The 18,914-nt window shown below is 37.3% G+C and overlaps 1 protein-coding gene and 1 long non-coding RNA gene across 3 annotated transcripts in view; one reads left to right on the top strand and one right to left on the bottom strand.

Annotated features, from left to right (window-relative positions):
* USP32 (ubiquitin specific peptidase 32) overlaps nucleotides 1–18,914 on the top strand; it is a 246,595-nt gene that overhangs the window by 118,334 nt on the left and 109,347 nt on the right. For both annotated transcript variants that reach the window (XM_040496917.1, XM_040496916.1), the window contains exons 3-5: nucleotides 144–249; nucleotides 4,402–4,520; nucleotides 10,218–10,377. In XM_040496917.1, coding sequence (XP_040352851.1) covers nucleotides 144–249; nucleotides 4,402–4,520; nucleotides 10,218–10,377 — 385 coding nt within the window. The remainder of the gene's footprint in view (nucleotides 1–143; nucleotides 250–4,401; nucleotides 4,521–10,217; nucleotides 10,378–18,914) is intronic.
* The window catches only part of LOC121044670 (uncharacterized), a 126,701-nt gene that overhangs the window by 64,122 nt on the left and 43,665 nt on the right, over nucleotides 1–18,914 (bottom strand). The gene's annotated exons all lie outside the window — the stretch shown is intronic.

The raw sequence follows: 18,914 nt of genomic DNA, 5'->3' as shown, positions 1-18,914 counted from the left end.
ACTAACAAGATGTATAACATCATTTTACTAAAGTTTACCAGAGTCTTGTTTGGAGATAGAGACAAGATTTGGTAAAGGTGATATGAGCCTCAAATTCCTCAACAACTGAAACCTCTAATGTTGGCTTTATCATTTTCTCCTAGGTGATATACTGTTCTTTTGGTGGAACATCCAAAGGACTGCACTTCAATAACTTAATAGTTGGACTTGTCCTTCTTACAAGAGGCAGAGATGAAGAGAAGGCAAAATGTACGTACTTTAATATCTCAAAATGATAATACTACATTTGTGTGCGGAATAATTTACCTGAAAATTCTGATGACAGTGAAAGCATTTGATTTGATTTTTCTCCAAAGAAGATACACAAGTAGCTAATAAGCACTTGAAAAAATGGTCAATGTAAACTTATTAGGGAAATATATATTAAAGTTACAGTGAGATACTTCTTCATACCTACCAGGATGACTAAAATAAGAAAGATAGGTAATAATTAGAGTTGGTGAACAGTGGAAAAGTTGAAACCCTCATATATTGCTGCTGGGAGTGTAAAATGGTACCATCACTTTGGAAGATTGTTAGGTAGTTCCTCAAACTGCTAAACATCGAGTTATCATATGACCCAGCAATTCCACTCCAGTATGTTCACCCCAAAATTGAAAGCATGTATTCATTAAAAAAAAAAAATGTACAAGAGTATTCATGGCAGCACTGTGCACAGTAGTTGCAAGATGGATACAACCCTATTATCCATCAACTGTTGCATTCAACATAAAATGTGAGACCTCCATATGGTAAAATACTTCTCAACAGTAGAAGAATAAAGTACTAATGCTGCAACATGGATGAACCTGCAAATATTATGTTAAAGTGATAAATGCCAGTCAAAGTGTAGGCCACATGGTATGTAATTCCATTTATATGAATTGTCCAGATTAGGCAGAGGCATAGACACAGTAGATTAGTGATTTCCAGAGGCTGGCAGGGAATAGGAAAATGGAGAGCAGCTACTAATGAATGTAGGGTTTCTTTTTGGGGTGAAAGTTTTATTGAAAATTTCCCAGGAGAAGTAAAGAAAACATTTACTTTGAAAATTCCTAGGTTTTAACCCTTGGCCACCAGATGCTGGGTTTTCTCTCTTCCTTCTTCTTTTCTTTATTTTTTAATTTATTTTTATTGTTTAAATTTACATCCATGTTAGTTAGCATATAGTGCAACAATGATTTCAGGAGTAGATTCCTTAATGCCCCTTACCCATTTAGCCCATCCTCCTCCCACATCCCTCCAGTAACCCTCTGTTTGTTCTCCAGATTTACCTTCTTCCTTTTCTTTTTTTTCTTCTTTTTTTCTTTTTTTTTAACATTTATTTATTTTTGAGAGACAGAGACAGAGCATGAGCGGGGGAGGAGCAGAGAGAGAGAGAGAGGGAGACACAGAATCCGAAGCAGGCTCCAGGCTCCGAGATGTCAGCACAGAGCCCAACGCAGGGCTCGAACCCACAAATTGCAAGATCCTGACCTAGGCCGAAGTCGGACGCCCAGCAGATTGAGCCACCCAGGCGCCCCAACCTTCTTCCTTTTCTAACCTGCCTTCTGACTGCTTCTCCTAAATCCCTCAGAATCTTCTTTCTTAATCCTAAATTTAGGCTGTTCTTTTTAATCTATTTCTTTTTTTATAGTTTTATTGAAGTGTAATTGACTTGCAATAAAATGCACACATATAAAGTGTGGACTTTGATAGGTTTGGGGACGTAATATACCCACATTATCACAGTTAAGATATTGAACGTATCCATGAACCAACTTGGAATTTAACTGTGATCCTGGTTTTTCAAATTAGCATTCCTCTGCCAACAAACAGATACTGTGGCTCCACGCAGCTAGTAATTAAAAATAACATTTGGGGGCATCATAAACACAAACATATAAAGTCCTTCCTTCCTTCCTTCCTTCCTTCCTTCCTTCCTCCCTCCCTCCCTCCCTCCCTCCCTCCCTTCCTTCCTTTTTTTTATTTTAGAGAGAGAGTGCTAGTGGGGAAGAGGGGTGGGCGGGGAGCAGGGAGAAAAGGAGAGAGAATATCTTAAGCTGGCTCAGCACAGAGCCTTACACTAGGCTTTAACCCCACAACCCTGGGATCATGACCTGAGCCAAAATCAAGTCGGCCGTTCAACTGACTGAGCCACCTAGGCACCCCTAAATTTTTTTTTTATTTTTATTATACAATTGTATTAGGTTCCTAGGGCTACCATAACAAAGTACTGCAAACTTTTGTTAAGTGGCTTTTAAAACAACAAAAACGTATTTCGTAGTTGTGGAAGCTAGAAGTCCAAATTGAAGATGTTAGCAGGGCCCTGCTCCCTCTGAAACCTATATGGAAGAATCCTTCCTTTTTTCTAACTTCTGGTGCTGGTAGTCCTTGCTGTCCTTGGCTTGTGTGTGCATCACTCTTAATTTCTGCCTATCTCCTCACATGGTTTTCTTCTGTGTTTTGTCTTCTCTTCTTATAATCAGTCATATTGGATTAGGACTCACCCTAATGACCTTACTTTAACTTGATTATATCTGCAAAGACCCTGTTCCAAATAAGGTCACATTTGTGGATGCCGGGGTTAGGACTTTACCATCTTTTGGTGGGACACAGTTCAACCTGTAACAGGTAGTCAGAGCACTCCAGCAAATACTCCCCCTGAAGAAATCCTCCATGGGATGTGGGAAGGCAAGCAATGAAACCCCCTGGGCCTTCAAAGGGATGGAATGTCTCCTCTATCTTTCTATCTTCTATCTTTCCAAATAAGGTTCCATTCATAAGTTCCTGGAGGTTAGCGTTTCAACATATCTTTTTGGGAGATGCAGTTCAATCCATAACAACAGTACTTCAAACATACATACAATATGTACATCCACCTGCTTTATTATTTCTTAACATTGTGTCATATTTGTGCTGGATCTTATTTTTTAGGAAATAAAGTATTACATCCAAAGTGAGGCTGTCTCTCTGTATCTCTCCATGGTCTCATTCCCACTCTTCCCTTTACAACTGTAACCACTCTCATGAATATAGTGATCTTTTGTTCCTCATGCAGGTGTTTCTACCTTTATGATATTTTATATACCTTTAAACGTATCTTCAGTTGTTTTCCAGATTTTAAACTTCTTAAACTTTTTTTAAAAGTTTATTTATTTCTTCTGAGAGAGGGAGAGAGAACACAAGTGGGGAAGGGGCAGAGAGAGAGAATCTCAAGCAGGCTCACAAACCGTGAGATCTTGACCTGAGCACAAGTCAGATGCTTAACCAACTGACCCACCCAGGTCCCCCTAAACATTTTAAGTAAATGATATATGATACAGATTATTTTATAATTTGCTTTACAATCCCCAAAATATTTCCCTGAATATTTTTTTAAGTTTATTTATTTATTTTGAGAGAGAGTGCGTGAGCGTCAGAGAGAGAGGGAGAGAGAGAGAATCCCAAGCAGGGATTGAGCACCGACATGGAGTTTAATTTTAGGAACCATGAGATATGACCTGAGCTGAAATCAAGAGTCAGATGCTTAACTCACTGAGCCACCCAGGTATCCCTTCCCTGAATGTTTTTGATATTTATCCATCTTGAAGCACTTAGTTCCTATATTCTAACTGCTATGTAGTATTCCATTGTGTGTGTGTATGTCAGTTTACCTATTTTCTTATTGATAGATATTTATCTTTTTTCCTCTGAGTTTTGCTATTACACATAATATTCCAGTGAACATTGTTGTTCTTGTGCACACGTATGAAAGTTTCTTGAGGGTGGAAGTCGAGCTGCTTAGAAGTTGAATTTCTAGGGATGCTTGGGTGGCTCAGTTGATTGAATGACTCTTGATTTCGGCTCACGTCATGATTCCAGGGTCATTGGATCGAGGCCTGTATCGGGCTCCTTGCTGAGTGTGGAGCCTGCTTGGGATTCTCTCTCTTGCTCCTTCTGTCCCTCTCCCCCACTCGCACACACTCTCTTTTCAAATTAAGAAAAATTTTAAATTAAAAAAAAGAAGTTGAATTTCTAGCATACATCACTTTTGCCAGATTTTGGCAAGTTACTCTTTAAAGTGGTTGCAGTAATTCATACTCTCATTAACAGTGTACAGTAGTTCCTGTTTCTCCCAATTTATTGCTATCACTTTGTATTGTCACACCTAAACATTTTTGCAAATTTGATGTGTTTGAAAAGATATCATATTGCTGTTTTAATTTGTGTTGTTGGTTTTCTTTTTTTTTTTTTTTTTTTTAGGAATAAATTGAATGATATATTGATAAAGTGCTTGGCACTAGTAATCACTTAGTAATATTTACCTCTCTCTTCCCTCTCTACTTCTGCCAGGGTATATTTAATCTATGGTAAGTTTAATTTATTCTTTCTTTCTTCTAGACATATTTAGTCTTTTTGCAAGTGAATCTGGGAGCTATGTTGTACGGGAAGAAATGGAAAGAATGCTCCATGTGGTGGATGGTAAAGTCCCAGATACACTCAGGAAGTGTTTCTCAGAGGTATATTTAAAGATTTACATTTCATCCCTACCTGTTACAAAGTATTAACTCTTAGTTATATAATGAGCTTAGCTATAATGAATAGATGTTTATGTGCAGCATATTCTTGACATTTTTGTTTTTAATGGTTGATGTTTCAATTATTTGTGTGCTATTCTCAAAGGTCCATGACACTTAATACTCTCATATTTGTGAATCTTAAAATTTCCAGTTCTACTTTAAAGACAACTGTCTATACTTAGGGATAATAAAACACACTCACATTCTTACACCAATACATACACACTCACTGGTGATCATACGTGCCACTGCTTTTCATCTTATAGTGTATCATTGGCCTTAAGTCATTCTGTGACTCTCACCCATCAAGGTCTATTTTATCACTTACTTGACTCAGCTGATTTGCATAGTGAAATATTTGGGTGTGAAAAACCTGTCGTTTTCTTCTATTTTCATAAATAATAATATTTTCATTATAGAAAAACAGTAGAAAATGTCTATCTTTAACAGAGAAAATTCTTTTTTTTTCTTCCTTTTCACAGGTCTGCTAATATGGGAAATGCCCTAAAGATGGTAGAATAAAAAAACCCTTTTAGAATTTTCTGATGTTTTCCTGCAGCACACTCAATGCTGCATGATTCCTCATGGGTGGCTGTTTGAGCCACTTGCGTTTTACAGATATGACAGTCCCTCACTGCTGTGGGTTTTATTCATTTTAGTTTAGTCGCCTTCCTAACTGTAAAGGCCTTGATTGTCAGTACTCCAGCTATATGCATGTGTCTGTTTTTCATAGCTCTTTGGACTCTGTAGCTTTAGTTTTTCACTACTCTGGCTTTGAGTTTCTTCTGTGTTAATAGCACCTGGAGATTTCTGTATCTTGCCTTCAACTTGGCTGTACAGTTTTTAGTAGTGGTTATGGTATTATATTTTACTCCATATTTCTGTGTGTTTGGTGCAAAAGGATTGGCTTCCTGCACTGCAAGTTGCTGTGATAGTATTTCAGTACTTCAAGACAAGCTAGGCTATGGTTTTTCTCTCCAATAACAAACATTTCCTGTCCAAAAAAAGTAACCTAATCTTTGCAGGCCTGATTAATTGAATTTTTCACACAGATGTAAAATGCATTAATACTCTGTACATCTTGGAGAATGTATATTTTTCTTACTAAGTTTTATGTACATATTCCCATTTTGATGGGAGTTCAATGTGGCTAGCTACCCAGTTCTCCAAAATTTAGGCACAATAGCAGGTACATATATGAGATGATAATTAGTGCTATAGGGAAAGATTAAGTAGAATAAGGGGGATAGGTGGTGATGGGGAGGAGGTGGCAGAGTGTTGGTATTTTGTATAGGGTAGTTGGGAAAGGCTTGTCACATAAAGTGACATTTGAACCAAGAATTTAAAGGAAGAAAGATCAAACTATGCAGAAATCTGGAGAAAAACATTTTTTAAGAAGAGAATACAGCAAAGGCCTGGAGTTGGAGTGTGCTTGATATGTCCAAGGAACAACAGAGGAGCCAAATGAGCTGGATTAGATTAAGAGACTCGTAGAAGTTACAGAGGTTGGGGAAGGGTGTGAGATGAAGTGGGGAGATTATATATGGCTCTAGGACAGTATGAGTTCTTTGATTTTCACCCTGAGTGAGGTGGAACCAATTAGAGGGTTTGGGGCAGAGAAATACATGATTTTTTTTTCTTTTTTTAAACGTGATCATTTTGGCTCTTACGTACAGGGTAGGCTAAACAGAGTCCATAGAAGATATCTGTGACTAATCTAGGTAAGAGGTGATGATTATGTAGATCATAATATAGCAGTGAGGTGGTGAGAAGTTTTCAGATTCTGCATTCATTTTGAAGGAAGAGTTGACAGGATCTTATATGGATTATGGGCTGTGGCAGAGAAGAGGATGACTAAAGTGTTTGACTTGATTTAGTAAGTGAATGGAGTTTCCATTAATTGAGATGGCTAAAACTACTTGGGGGAGGTTTGGGGTTTTGATATCAAGAGAGATAATTAAATTTGAGAATCATTTTAGACATTAAACTGATGCCAACTATGCTTTTTGATAAATAAATTAGCATTCAGAGGATAGGATTTGTTGGCTTAGAGTTGAGGATGAGATCATCTTAGAGTAAATTTAGATAGAAAACAGATTGGAAGACTGAGTCCTTTACTCCAGGGTTGAAAGGTTAATGAAATGAAGAAGACTCAAAACAGGAGCCTAAGGAATAGCCTGTGAGGAGAACCAAAAGAGAATGGTGTCCTGGAAGCCAAGTGATGAAAATATTTTAATAGAAAAGAGTGTTTATATCAAATAAACTGAAAGGTCAAATGAGTTGATTTTTGATCACTGAGAAGTGATCATTAGAATTGACAATGTAGAGGAAGGTCCTTGGTGGAGGTCCTGTGGAGTTAAAAAATTCACTGGAGTTAGGATACCAAAAGAAGTTTGCTCATAAGAGAAAGTAGTGAAGGGGGAAAGTGGAATGCTTAAAATTGCACTTAATGGAAAGGGAACAGTTATTATAATAAGATCATAAGACTTGTTAGTTAAGTCTGCAGTTAAGTGTTGTATGAAGGACAAGATCTTTGGAAAAGGAAAGATCAAAGAAATGAGAGGCCCTGGTTTTGGAATACTCATGTAGATGGCTATTTAAACAACTAGATACTTATAGTTGGTTAAAAACAAAACAAAACAAACAAAAAATCACAGTAAATGGGCTAATTTTTATCTGATTCAACTATTTAATATATTACATGCTGTAATTTCTGAGTAATGTGTCTGATTGTATCCAAACCCTTGCTTTTCAAGTTACCGTGTTTCAGTATGAGTCTACTTATATTAGAAAAGACTTATTTGGACCTCCCATAACAATGTTTTGTGTTGTTTTTTGCAATCCTAAAAAGCCACCAGAACTATAAAGAGAAGCACTTTAGCTAAATGATGTGGACCTAGCACCTAGATTTAAGTGACATGGAATAGGTTTCAGCCTTTTCTTTTTTTTTTCCTTTTTAATTTTTTTTAACGTTTATTTTTGAGAGAAAGAGAGAAAAAGAGTATGAGCAGAGGAGGGGCAGAGAGAGAGGGAGACATAGAATCCGAAGCAGGCTCCAGGCTCTGAGCTGTCAGCACAGAGCCTGACATGGGCCTTGAGCTCACGAACTGTGAAATTGTGACCTGAACCAAAGTCGGAAGTTTAACTGACTGAGCCACCCAGGCGCCCCTCAACTTTTTCTCTTATGCTTTTTTTAGCCTTAAAAGATGAAGTTATAAAGGAATCCACATGGGAATTGTATTGTTCTTATATTTTCTTTGGTTGTCAGTTTTTAAGATGGAAATTCATATTGTTCTTAAAAGATGTGTCAATTTTAGGAGTCTGTTTATTTTTATTTGCCTTTTATGTTACTGGATTTTTTTTTTTCTAAACTGCTATTGTGACAATTTATAAAAGGAAACTTTGCCTTTGCTTTCTGTTTTAGAAGACACCCATGACTCGAAAACATAAAAAGTCAGGTTTAACAGATGGCATTTTGGTGCTACCAGTTATGCAGTGATCCAAATGGACAGGTGGATTTCAGTGGTTACTTTATATTTCACTAAGTCAGCCAGGAAGTGTGGTGCATAGCTTAGGTTCAGAAACTTTGGACTACCTGGGTTTAATCATATTTTTGCCACTCTATCTTAGATCTTAGATTATTTAACTTTTTGAAACCTCAGTTTTCCCATGTGTAAAATGGGGATGGTAGAGTAGAGTGTTGCTTTGAAGATTAAATTAATATGAAATGTTTAGGGGTGCTTGGCTGACTCAGTCATTGGAGCTTATAACTCCTGATCTTGAGATTGTGAGTTTGAGCCCCACGTTGGGTAGAGAGATTACTTGAAAACAAAATCTTAAAAAAGAATGTTCAGAACAGTGCTTAGAGAATTGTAAATACTCAATATTAATGATATGTGAAGGTGGTAGAAGTGCCTATTATAATTAGCAACTTTTTGCTTTCTTGTACATGAGGGTACATTTTATAACATCTTAGTCTCACTGAAACCATTGATGCTACATGTTTTGCTTCATCTACAATCCCATTTATTGTAAGATGTACCTTTATGTATTATAAAGAGAGAAAAGACCTGCCAGTTTTAGTTGAAGGATACTCTTGGTTTGAAAATTCATCCCAGTGTCAGAGATGTTAATATGTAAAAATGTACATGAGCTTATGGGATTTATACTACTAATCCTCTTTCTAAACTAAACATGGGGAACAGAGAGAATAAGGGTATGATCCCTAATCTCTCAACATGTTGGCAATGTCCTCCCATACCCCTGCAGCAAGTCTGAATGCCATATTCTTCCATTCAGAAAAACAAGACTGTCAATGTTGTCTAGATGTTTTGATTGCACTGTTAAATGTTCTGAAACTAGTAAGCTAAGCATATTGCTGTATTTTAATAGGATGCTGCCAAACGGTGTATAAATGATTTCTATCATATCTCTTTTAGGTTAGGAATTATTTGTATCCCTTAATATTTCTATCAGGAATAGACCTGATAGCCTCCTGAATGTCATTCTTCATTGTATTTCCATGTGGGTTGCTTCTGTCTTTTTCTCAGAAACATCCGGCCCTCATTCACCCTCGGTCCTCCTGTCTTCCAGATTAAGAAATTGACTTGCACAGCTATGTCATGTTCTTTCTCATCCGGGATACTTTTTTTTTTTTTTTTTTTTAAATCCAGAGATGTAGAAGACAAAATACTTGACAAAAAAAGCAAAGAAATAGCAATCTACTTGTTTTTTTTGTATTCTAATTGACTTGTGAATACATGTTTTCAGTGATGCCTTCTAGAAGAGGGCTCCTGGATAGTTGTTTTTAATTTGCCAATGAAATTTAAAAGAGCATTTTAATACCATACATATTTAATTAAAATATGCTCATTCTTAAAGTTTAAGGTGCTGAAGAAGAGGGATAAGGCAAGTAAAAAATTGGCCTTATTAAATATAGAAAAAAATACACTTTTAGAGGGTGGGGAAAATGGGGCGGTTCAATGGGTATAAAGTTTCTGTCATGCTAAATGAATTACAAAGATCTGTTGTATAACATAATGCCCATAGTTAAGAATGCATTATTGTGCACCTTAAAATTTGTTTAGAGGGTAGAGTTCATGTTAAATGTTCTTACCACAAACCAGCCAACCAACCAAACAAACAAGTAAAAACAAAGATGCAAGGAAACTTTGGGAAATGATGGCTGTGTTTACCATCTTGATGTGGTGATAGTATCATAGGTTTTGCATATGTCCAGTCTCATCAAATTGTACATATTAAGTATCTTTGTATACCAATAATACCTCAATAAAACTGTTTTTTTACAAAGAAGAAAAAATACACTTTACTGATTTCAGGATATACCTTAGAAAATAATATGTGAGTTATTAGTAACAATGCACTGCTTTAATGAATTGATGAAGTAATTTACAACTAAATTGCATAGATTTTATGCAAGTGGAAGTTCTGAAAATACAATTATTTTTTAAAACAGTTTGATTTCCAAATATACACCCTGTAGTGTTAGATAATCCTTTCTTTGTAGATATTAGCAAGATAAATGTTAACAAATTTCAAATTTCAAATTGTACAGTTTTAAGTAAGATACCTTAAAATTTGACTAAGCCTGTGTTTTTTTTTTCCTTTTAATTTTAGGGTGAAAAAGTAAACTATGAAAAATTTAGAAATTGGCTTCTTCTAAACAAAGATGCTTTTACCTTCTCTCGTTGGCTACTATCTGGAGGTGTTTATGTGACCCTCACTGATGATAGTGATACTCCCACTTTCTACCAAACTCTAGCTGGAGTCACACATTGTAAGTAATGGCATTTCATTGTTTTCTGTCCACTTTTAATACAGTTGCCTAGTAATATGAGAATATGCCTATTAAGGAGAAATTTACTGGTCAGTGTTTTTTTTCTTCCAGAGTGTAATAAAATGAAATGCTAGAGCTTTATGGGGCACCTTCATGGCTCAGTCGGTTAAGCAGCGGACTCTTGATTTCAGCTTGGGTCATGATCTCTTGGTTTGTGGGATTGAGCCCCACATCAGGCTCTGCGCTGACAGTGCAGAGCCTGCTTGGGATTCTCTCTCTCTCTCTCTCTCTCTCTCTCTCTCTCTCTCCCTCCCTCTTTCTCTCTCTTGCACGCACGCACAAAATAAACATTTTTTAAAAATGCTGGAGCATTGAGTACATAGCTGAAAAAGAAAACTTTTTTTCTGTACTCACTGAATGCTTTTATACTTCAAATACGTAGGTTTTTTTCCCCACACAAAGTTATTCCTCAATGCTCTGTAGATACCAATTGCGTGTTCTGCAATTTGGTTCACTTCTGACACGCTATCTCCCCCGGGGGGGTTAGCACAGACCCCACAGGTTTAGGACTCAGTCTCACAAGACCATTTTTTTTTTTTTAATTTTTTTTTTTTCAACGTTTATTTATTTTTGGGATGGAGAGAGACAGAGCATGAACGGGGGAGGGGCAGAGAGAGAGGGAGACACAGAATGGGAAACAGGCTCCAGGCTCTGAGCCATCAGCCCAGAGCCTGACGCGGGGCTCGAACTCACGGACCGCGAGATCGTGACCTGGCTGAAGTCGGACGCTTAACCGACTGCGCCACCCAGGCGCCCCACATTTTTTTTGCTACCCACAGAAGAGGCCAATCATAAATCCTGGTTGTTGCCAGTGCTTCTGATCAAACAGCTCTAAATTAGATGTTACCTATGCTTGGGGTTTGATAATTTGGTAAAAGAGCTTATAAAAACTCAGGGAAACATTAAAAAAAATTTTTTTTTTTAACACTTATTTATTTTCAAGAGACAGAGACAGAGTGAGAGTGGGGGAGGGACAGAGACAGAGGGAGACACAGAATCAGAAGCAGGCTCCAGGCTCTGAGCTATCAGCACAAAGTCCGAAGAAGGGCTCAAACCCACCAACCGTGAGATCATGACCTGAACTAAAGTCGGACACTTAACTGACTGAGCCACCCAGGCGCCCCTCAGGGAAACATTTTATATTTATTGACTTAATATATAATAAAGGTTGTGTAAAAAAGAAAAAAACAACATACAGATGAGCAACCAGAGGCAAGGTCTGGAAGGGTCCCAAGCCCAGGAGCTGGGATGTGTCAGTCCTTCTGGCACATGGATATGTTCATCAATTCAGAAGCTCGCTAAAGCCCATACTTTGGGATTTTTATAGAGGCCTCGTCATGTAGGCATAATCAGTTACTCAGTTTCTAGCTCCTTTCCTGTCTCCAGCAAATGGGGAGTAGGGCTGAAAGTTCCAAGTTTCTGATTATGGCTTGGTCTTCCTGGTGACCAGCCTCTATCCAGAAGCCCACTAAGAGTCACCTCAGGCATTAGAACAAAGTACTGGTATCACCCAGGAAATTACAAGGGATTTAGGGCCACTATGTCAGAAACCCTTATCTCTCGGGAAGTTAACAGTTTGGTCACAACTAAATATTAGGAGGAACCAGGGGCAGAGACCAATTACATACTATTTTACAATAGCCCTCTACTAATTGCCCTTAACCTAGTGGTATTAGTTTCCTAAAGTTCCTGTAACGAATTAGCACAATTTGTAAACTGAAATAACAGAAATTTATTTTCTCACAGTTCTGGAAGCTGAAATCAAGTTCATATTCCTTCTGAAGGCCCTGGGGAAAAATCCTCCCTTGCCTCACCCAGCTTCTGGTGACCCCAGGATTTGCTTATGGCAGCATAACTTTGGTGTCTGCCTCCATCTTCCTGTGGCCTTCTCTGTATCTCTCTGTGTCCTTTCCTTTTCTTATGAGGACACCAGTTATTGGACTTATGGCCCAGACTAAATTCAGGATGCTGAATTCATTATATCTACAGTCACTATTTCTAAATAAGGTCACATCCTGAGGTTCCAGGTGACCATGGATTTTTGAGGGACATCATTGAAGTTACCACTGCATAGACCTTAAATGTTAACCTTTATTCTTTTCTGTGGGTACAGAAAAGTACCTACACTGGGCTTTTGCTTATGCTACTTCTTAACACTGGAGTGCCTTTCCCTTTACTTCTCCCTATAAATCCTAGTCATCTTTGAAGACTTAAATCACATGCCCCTTTGTTTCCAGGAAACTTTTTCTTGCCTTTCTGTGAGAAATCATCTCTCATTCCTCTGAACTTTCATAACACCTTTTTTGTACCCTTCTTGGATGAACTTATCACTTCTACCTCTTACTGAAATTATTTATAGCATTCCATTTATTTGTACATGTCATCTCTCTTAAATCATAGAATCTATATTATTCTTTGCTTTTTCTCCTTCTGTGCCAAGCCCTTAAAAAATAAGTATTTATTAACTGAATAGAGGGCCTGGATGTTAAGTGCTACTTGTATCTGTTGCTTTGTATAACTTATGACTGGCTACCAATTACACAGCAGCTATTTTTCTGCCCATTTTCATTCCATTATTACCAGAAGTTCTGATAAATTCTGGCATGAATAGGCAATGGACTTGATTCTACTACTTTTCAGTGCTCTTGTTTTTATTTTTGATAGGAAAGCTTTTAAAAAAATTGTTTTGCATAAAAAATTAGGGAATCTTTTTATACTCATTGTAAATTTTAACTTAGATTTATATTTAAATTGTCAGTCTTACAGATATTTTGCTGAACTTGTACTTTCATTTGTGATTATGTGGTGAATTATTTTTCTGCTAATATATGCTAAGAGTGTGACTGCTTTCTTTTAATGACTCATGGTTTTGTTTTTGTTTTTGTTTTTTTAAATTTTTTTTCAACGTTTATTTATTTTTGAGAGACAGAGGGAGACAGAGCATGAGCAGGGGAAGGCAGAGAGAGAGGGAGACACAGAATCTGAAGAAGGCTACAGGCTCTGAGCTGTCAGCACAGAGCCCGATGCAGGGCTTGAACCCACAAACCATGAGATCATGACCTGGGCTGAAGTCAGACATTTAACTGACTGAGCCACCCCGGCGCCCCTAATGACTCATGTTATAGAAAAAATTACTCTGATGCTTGTTAAAATGGTAAGAAAGACAACCCAAGACTTCTGTAGTGGTGTATTGCAGTAGGAGACAAATATTGGTCTTAATTCTAAATATAACAAGGACAAGTAGGGAGTTCTGGCCAAGGAGCAGGATGAGGTGGTCACTGGAGGGAAAGTTACTAAGAGGAGGCATCAAAGGTAGGGGGATAAGGCCAAGGACTTATTCATCAGAGATGGGGTATGAGGAACTTGATCAGATATCAAGGGTAGGGGGACGACTTAGCATTCTTAGCTAAGACTGGATTTGAGCAAGCCAGAGACTGCATGGGGGCTTAGTTGGAGGCCTAGTCAGAAAGAGGGCTCAAAGAGACTTAAGTATGGTCAAGGAGAAAGTCTTTGTCAGTTGCCTAAAGTGAAATTAAGTCTGACATACTTTGCAAATGCAGATACTGCTTATGGCTTATTTTGGAAAGCACTGTATTATTTTTTAAAATTATTATTATTTTTTTTTAAATTTACATCCAAATTAGTTAGCATATAGTGCAACAATGATTTCAGGAGTAGATTCCTTAGTGCCCCTTACTAACCATTTAGCCCATCCCCCCTCCCACAATCCCTCTAGTAAAGCTCAGTTTATTCTCCATATTTATGAATCTCTTATGATTTGTCCCCCTCCCTGTTTTTACATTATTTTTGTTTCCCTTCCCTGTGTTCATCTGTTTTGTCTCTTAAAGTCCTCATATGAGTGAAGTCATATATTTGTCTTTCTCTGGCTGACTAATTTCACTTAGCATAATACCCTCCAGTTCCATCCACGTAGTTGCAAATGGCAAGATTTCATTCTTTTTGATTGCTGAGTAATACTCCATTGTATATATATACCACATCTTCTTTATCCATTCATCCATCGATGGACATTTGGGCTCTTTCCATACTTTGGCTATTGTTGATAGTGCTGCTATAAACATGGGGGTGCATGTGTCCCTTTGAAACAGCACACCTGTATCCCATGGATAAATGCCTAGTAGTGCAGTTGTTGGATCATAGGGTAGTTCTATTTTTAGTTTTTTGAGGAACCTCCATACTGTTTTCCAGAGTGGCTATACCAGCTTGCACTCCCAGAAAGCACTTTATTATTAAAGATTACAGACTGACTTACTTAAATTCAATCAGTAAAAATAATTATCAAAATGTTAAAAATGTTATCCCATTATATGGTTCCATTTTTATTTAAAGATGATCTTCTCTATTTTTAGCTTTTTATCACTTGGGAAGATTTTTGAAGTTTTAATAGTATTTGAAAGTTACAGTGCCTTTGCCTTATTAAAAAAATTTTACCTTGAATTTACAGCAAATATTAATGTAGATGTGTTGTTTCACCTGTAATAATGACCTTCTAATTTCTAAACCAAATGGTTTCTTCTTAGGGTCATTCTATCTACCCCTGTCTCTCTGCAGCATTGTTAGCACTATTGACCATTCAGTTTTCATGAAATTCTGTTCTTTGGCTTTGGAACCATTGTAGTTTCCTAGTTTTTAATTATTTGAGTTTTCTTTACTGTTCTCCTTTTTTTTCTCTACCTTTGAAATGTAGAAAGGGTTTCTCATGGGTTGGACTTTAGCTCTGTTTTATTCTTAAATGATGTGTGTGCTTTGTTTCATTACAGCCATTTCCATTGCTTCACCTATACTTCATATCTTTGTGGGTGATACCTTGATGGAGTTTTCTGGTCTTGAGCTATCTCAAACTGTATAGTCATTTTTTTTTTAAGTTTATTTATTTATATTGAGAGAGAGAGCATGTGCACCTGTATGAACATGGCTGTGCATACAATTGGGGAAGAGGTAGAGAGGAGAGAGAGAAAGAATCCCAGGCAGGCTTTGCACTGTCACTGTGGAGCCTGATGCAGTGCTCGAACCAGTGAACTGTGAGGTCATGACCTGAGCTGAAGCCAAGAGCCAGCCATTTAAACCTACTGAGCCACCTAGGCATCCCAAACTGTATATTCATTTTAATAAATACCTCCTGGGTATTACTGAAAAACAAAATTCCACTGAATAAATTTTAAGATCAAATTGGCTTTATTCAAATCATGAACTGAGCAGTATCCCATCTAGTAAATAGAAAGGAGGTCTGAGGAGCTCCACAAAATGGAAGATTTATAGATAGGAGGGAGCAGGAGTGAGAGTGAAGTGGGGGAGTGGGGAGGAGTTTCTAACAAACAGTAGATTGTTTTCAGGTAAGGTCATCTTCCTTTGGGGGAATGCCTGGGGTCTTTCAGGCAGATTACCTTATTCTGGTACTTATCAGGAATTCCAGATTGAGAGGTTAAAGGTCACATTTCTGGGAAAGGCTGAAACTACAGTTAGATGAGATATTAAGTCTTGGTATGTTGACATGGGGCTCCACACAAGTGACTCCATTTGGGGCCTATTGTTCCTTTTTTCCACTATATATCTATATCATCTATATCTATATCTATATATCTATATATATTCTTTTTTTCTTTTTTCTATATTTTATTTATTATTTTTTTTTAATTTAAATTTTTTAAAAAATTTACATCCAAGTTAGCATCTATGCAACAATGATTTCAGGAGTAGATTCCTTAATGCCCCTTACGCATGTAGCCCATCCTCCCTCCCACAAGCCCTCCAGTTAACCCTCTGTTTGTTCTCCATATTTGTCTCTAATGTTTTTGTCCCCCTCCTGTTTTTATATTATTTTTGCTTCCCTTCCCTTATGTTCATCTATTTTATATCTTAAAGTCCTCATATGAGTGAAGTCATATGATATTTGCCTTTCTCTGACTAATTTCGCTTAGTGTAATACCCTCTAGTTCTATCCACGTAGTTGCAAATGGCAAGATTTCATTCTTTTTGACTGTCGAGTATTCACTATATATATTCTAACATCTTAATCTCATATGTAAAATCAAATGCATGTTTCCTTGTTTTCAACCCATCTTAAAGGTTCAAAAAGCAAACATGTTCTTCCTCCTGTCTTTTCTATCATGGTTAATAGTATTTGTAATTCCAGTCATCCAGTTTGAGATTAACTTTGACTTTTCCTTGTCAAACTTCACATTAGACCCCATCAATCTTAATTCAGCCTTATTTCTTAAGAGTTTCTTTTTTGCTGCCATCATTGCAATGTTTGTCCTTATTTATCTGAGTATATGTTAATGATAGGAGAGAATGAAGGGCAAATTTGTTGTTGTTGTTGTTGCTTAGTTTACATTAAAAAAATACTTTTTCTTTTCAGAAACCTTTAAGGAATCTTCATTTTCTATAGAACAAAGTTTAAACTCCTTAGCATGGCTCTAACGTCTCTTGGTTTCCTGTTCTTAATTTTCCATATTCATTTCTCTTTATATGTGTTCTCTGCTTCAACTACAGAGCACTGGTCAATATTCCATGACTATACCCCATGGGCTTTTATAGTTACTCTGTATATCACTTCTAATATTCCTTTATTTAGATTGCATTTCATCTTTCAGCTCTTAAGAATTGAAATACTTCTTCATCCTCAAAGCCAAATCCATATGCTCTTTTGTCATGCCTTCTCCATTTTTCTTCAGTTTGAATTAAGTTTACTGTTTGCATTCCTGCACATCTTACATTTCTATTAAAGCAATTAAGATGCTTTTTACCTTCTCTTAGGGTCATTTGGAAGTGGCTTTGATTCCCCTCAGAAGTTACAAGTCCCATAGGGACAAGGCTCTTATCCAGTTCATATTTGAGTTCTTCTTAGTACAGTGGTCTAAATGCAAGTTTTTGGACTGTAAAGTATTGAAAAATTTTTAGCTACTAAAAGTCTACATTCTAAGTACTCATTTAAACGTTTGATTTCCCCAGGAGTGAGCAGGAGTTATATGTTGTTTTAGGAGTATAGAGCACTAAACTAATTATTTTATTTACTCCTATAGTACACCCATGGATTTCCCTGGTGGCCATGGAAATAAGTCAGTAGTGTATGGTAAAAGTCTGAAGAAATGCTATGCTTTAAATTTTCTCAGTTATTTATAACATTTTAAATTGCTAGCACCTTAGTTGAATTTTGTTGTATCCTTGTTTCTTGTAAGAGAGTAATATCCCAAAATAAAAAATTAATAAAATATAAGCCTACTATGGGGCGCCTGGGTGGCTCAGTCAGTTGGGTGTCCAACTCTTGATTTTGGCTCAGGTCATGATCTTGAGGTTCATGGGAATAAACCCCACATTGGGCTCTGTGCTCACAGCGTAGAAACTGCTTTAGATTCTCTCTCCCTGCCTCTCTGCTGCTCCCCTGCTTGTGCTCTCTCTTTCTCTCTCTTTCTTTCAAAATAAATAAATATTAATAAAAACATATAAAGCTACCACGGTATATTGGTAGTTACCAGCCTTCATTGAGCATTAGAATTATTTGGAGAGGGTGTTAAACATGTTGGTTATTGGTTCTATAATCATGATTTTATTCAGTGGGCAATAGACATCTAAGGTAATGCTGAACTATATTTTGAGGAATACAGATAGGATGTTTCGGAGTTCTTCAGACTTTGAGTCAGACACTGGGCCTGCTGCTTATTACTCATGTAACAGTGGAAAATTTGTTTAATCTCTCAACTTCTTTTTCCTCCTCTGGAAAACAGAGGTAATGATATACCTCACAGGAGTGTTGTAAGGTATGTAGGGAGGAAGTCTTTCTTCCTCTACCCATCTTGAGTTCATTGATAGAGCTCTTTATTTGTTTGTTTGTTTGTTTGTTTATTTTAATGTTTATTTCCGAGACAGAGAGAGACAGAGCATGAGTGGGGGAGGGGCAGAGAGAGAGGGAGACAGAATCCGAAGCAGACTCCAGGCTCTGAGCTGTCAGCACAGAGCCCAACGCGGGGCTTGAACTACAAACCGTGAGATCATGACCTGAGCCCAAGTCGGTCGCTCAGGTGCCCCGATAGAGCCCTTCAAATTAGACTCACAGGAGGCAGATACCAAGCGAGAAACAAGTTTATTAACATTGCTTATGCATGGTGGTTAGACCTGGAGTTTATATAGCATCTTAATAAAGAACAATAGTTTTGTAGAGGGGGACAAGACAAAAGGACTGAGTTTCTAGAGGTGGCAAATTATGGGAAGGCAAATGTGTGGAGAAACTAATGGTAGGGCTGGCTAGTAAGGTTTGTTATATAGATTCATTTATCAGGTACAATCTCCAGGTTGATAAGGGTCTAGAGTAGTCTCTGGTGATTACTTCTGTCTTTCTGGTAGAGGAGCAGGGAAGACACCTTTACAAATTAGGCAAAAGGTAGGGGGAGTTTGCAGAGAGCTTTTCTTTTATCTGCTTCTTCTCAATTGCCTTCAACTCAATATAATTTTTATGCCAA

The sequence above is a fragment of the Herpailurus yagouaroundi genome, unplaced genomic scaffold (assembly GCF_014898765.1).
Source record: "Herpailurus yagouaroundi ecotype Mexico unplaced genomic scaffold, PumYag 189, whole genome shotgun sequence".
Taxonomy (NCBI): Eukaryota; Metazoa; Chordata; class Mammalia; order Carnivora; family Felidae; genus Herpailurus; species Herpailurus yagouaroundi.
This window is presented reverse-complemented; position numbering and strand designations above follow the sequence as displayed.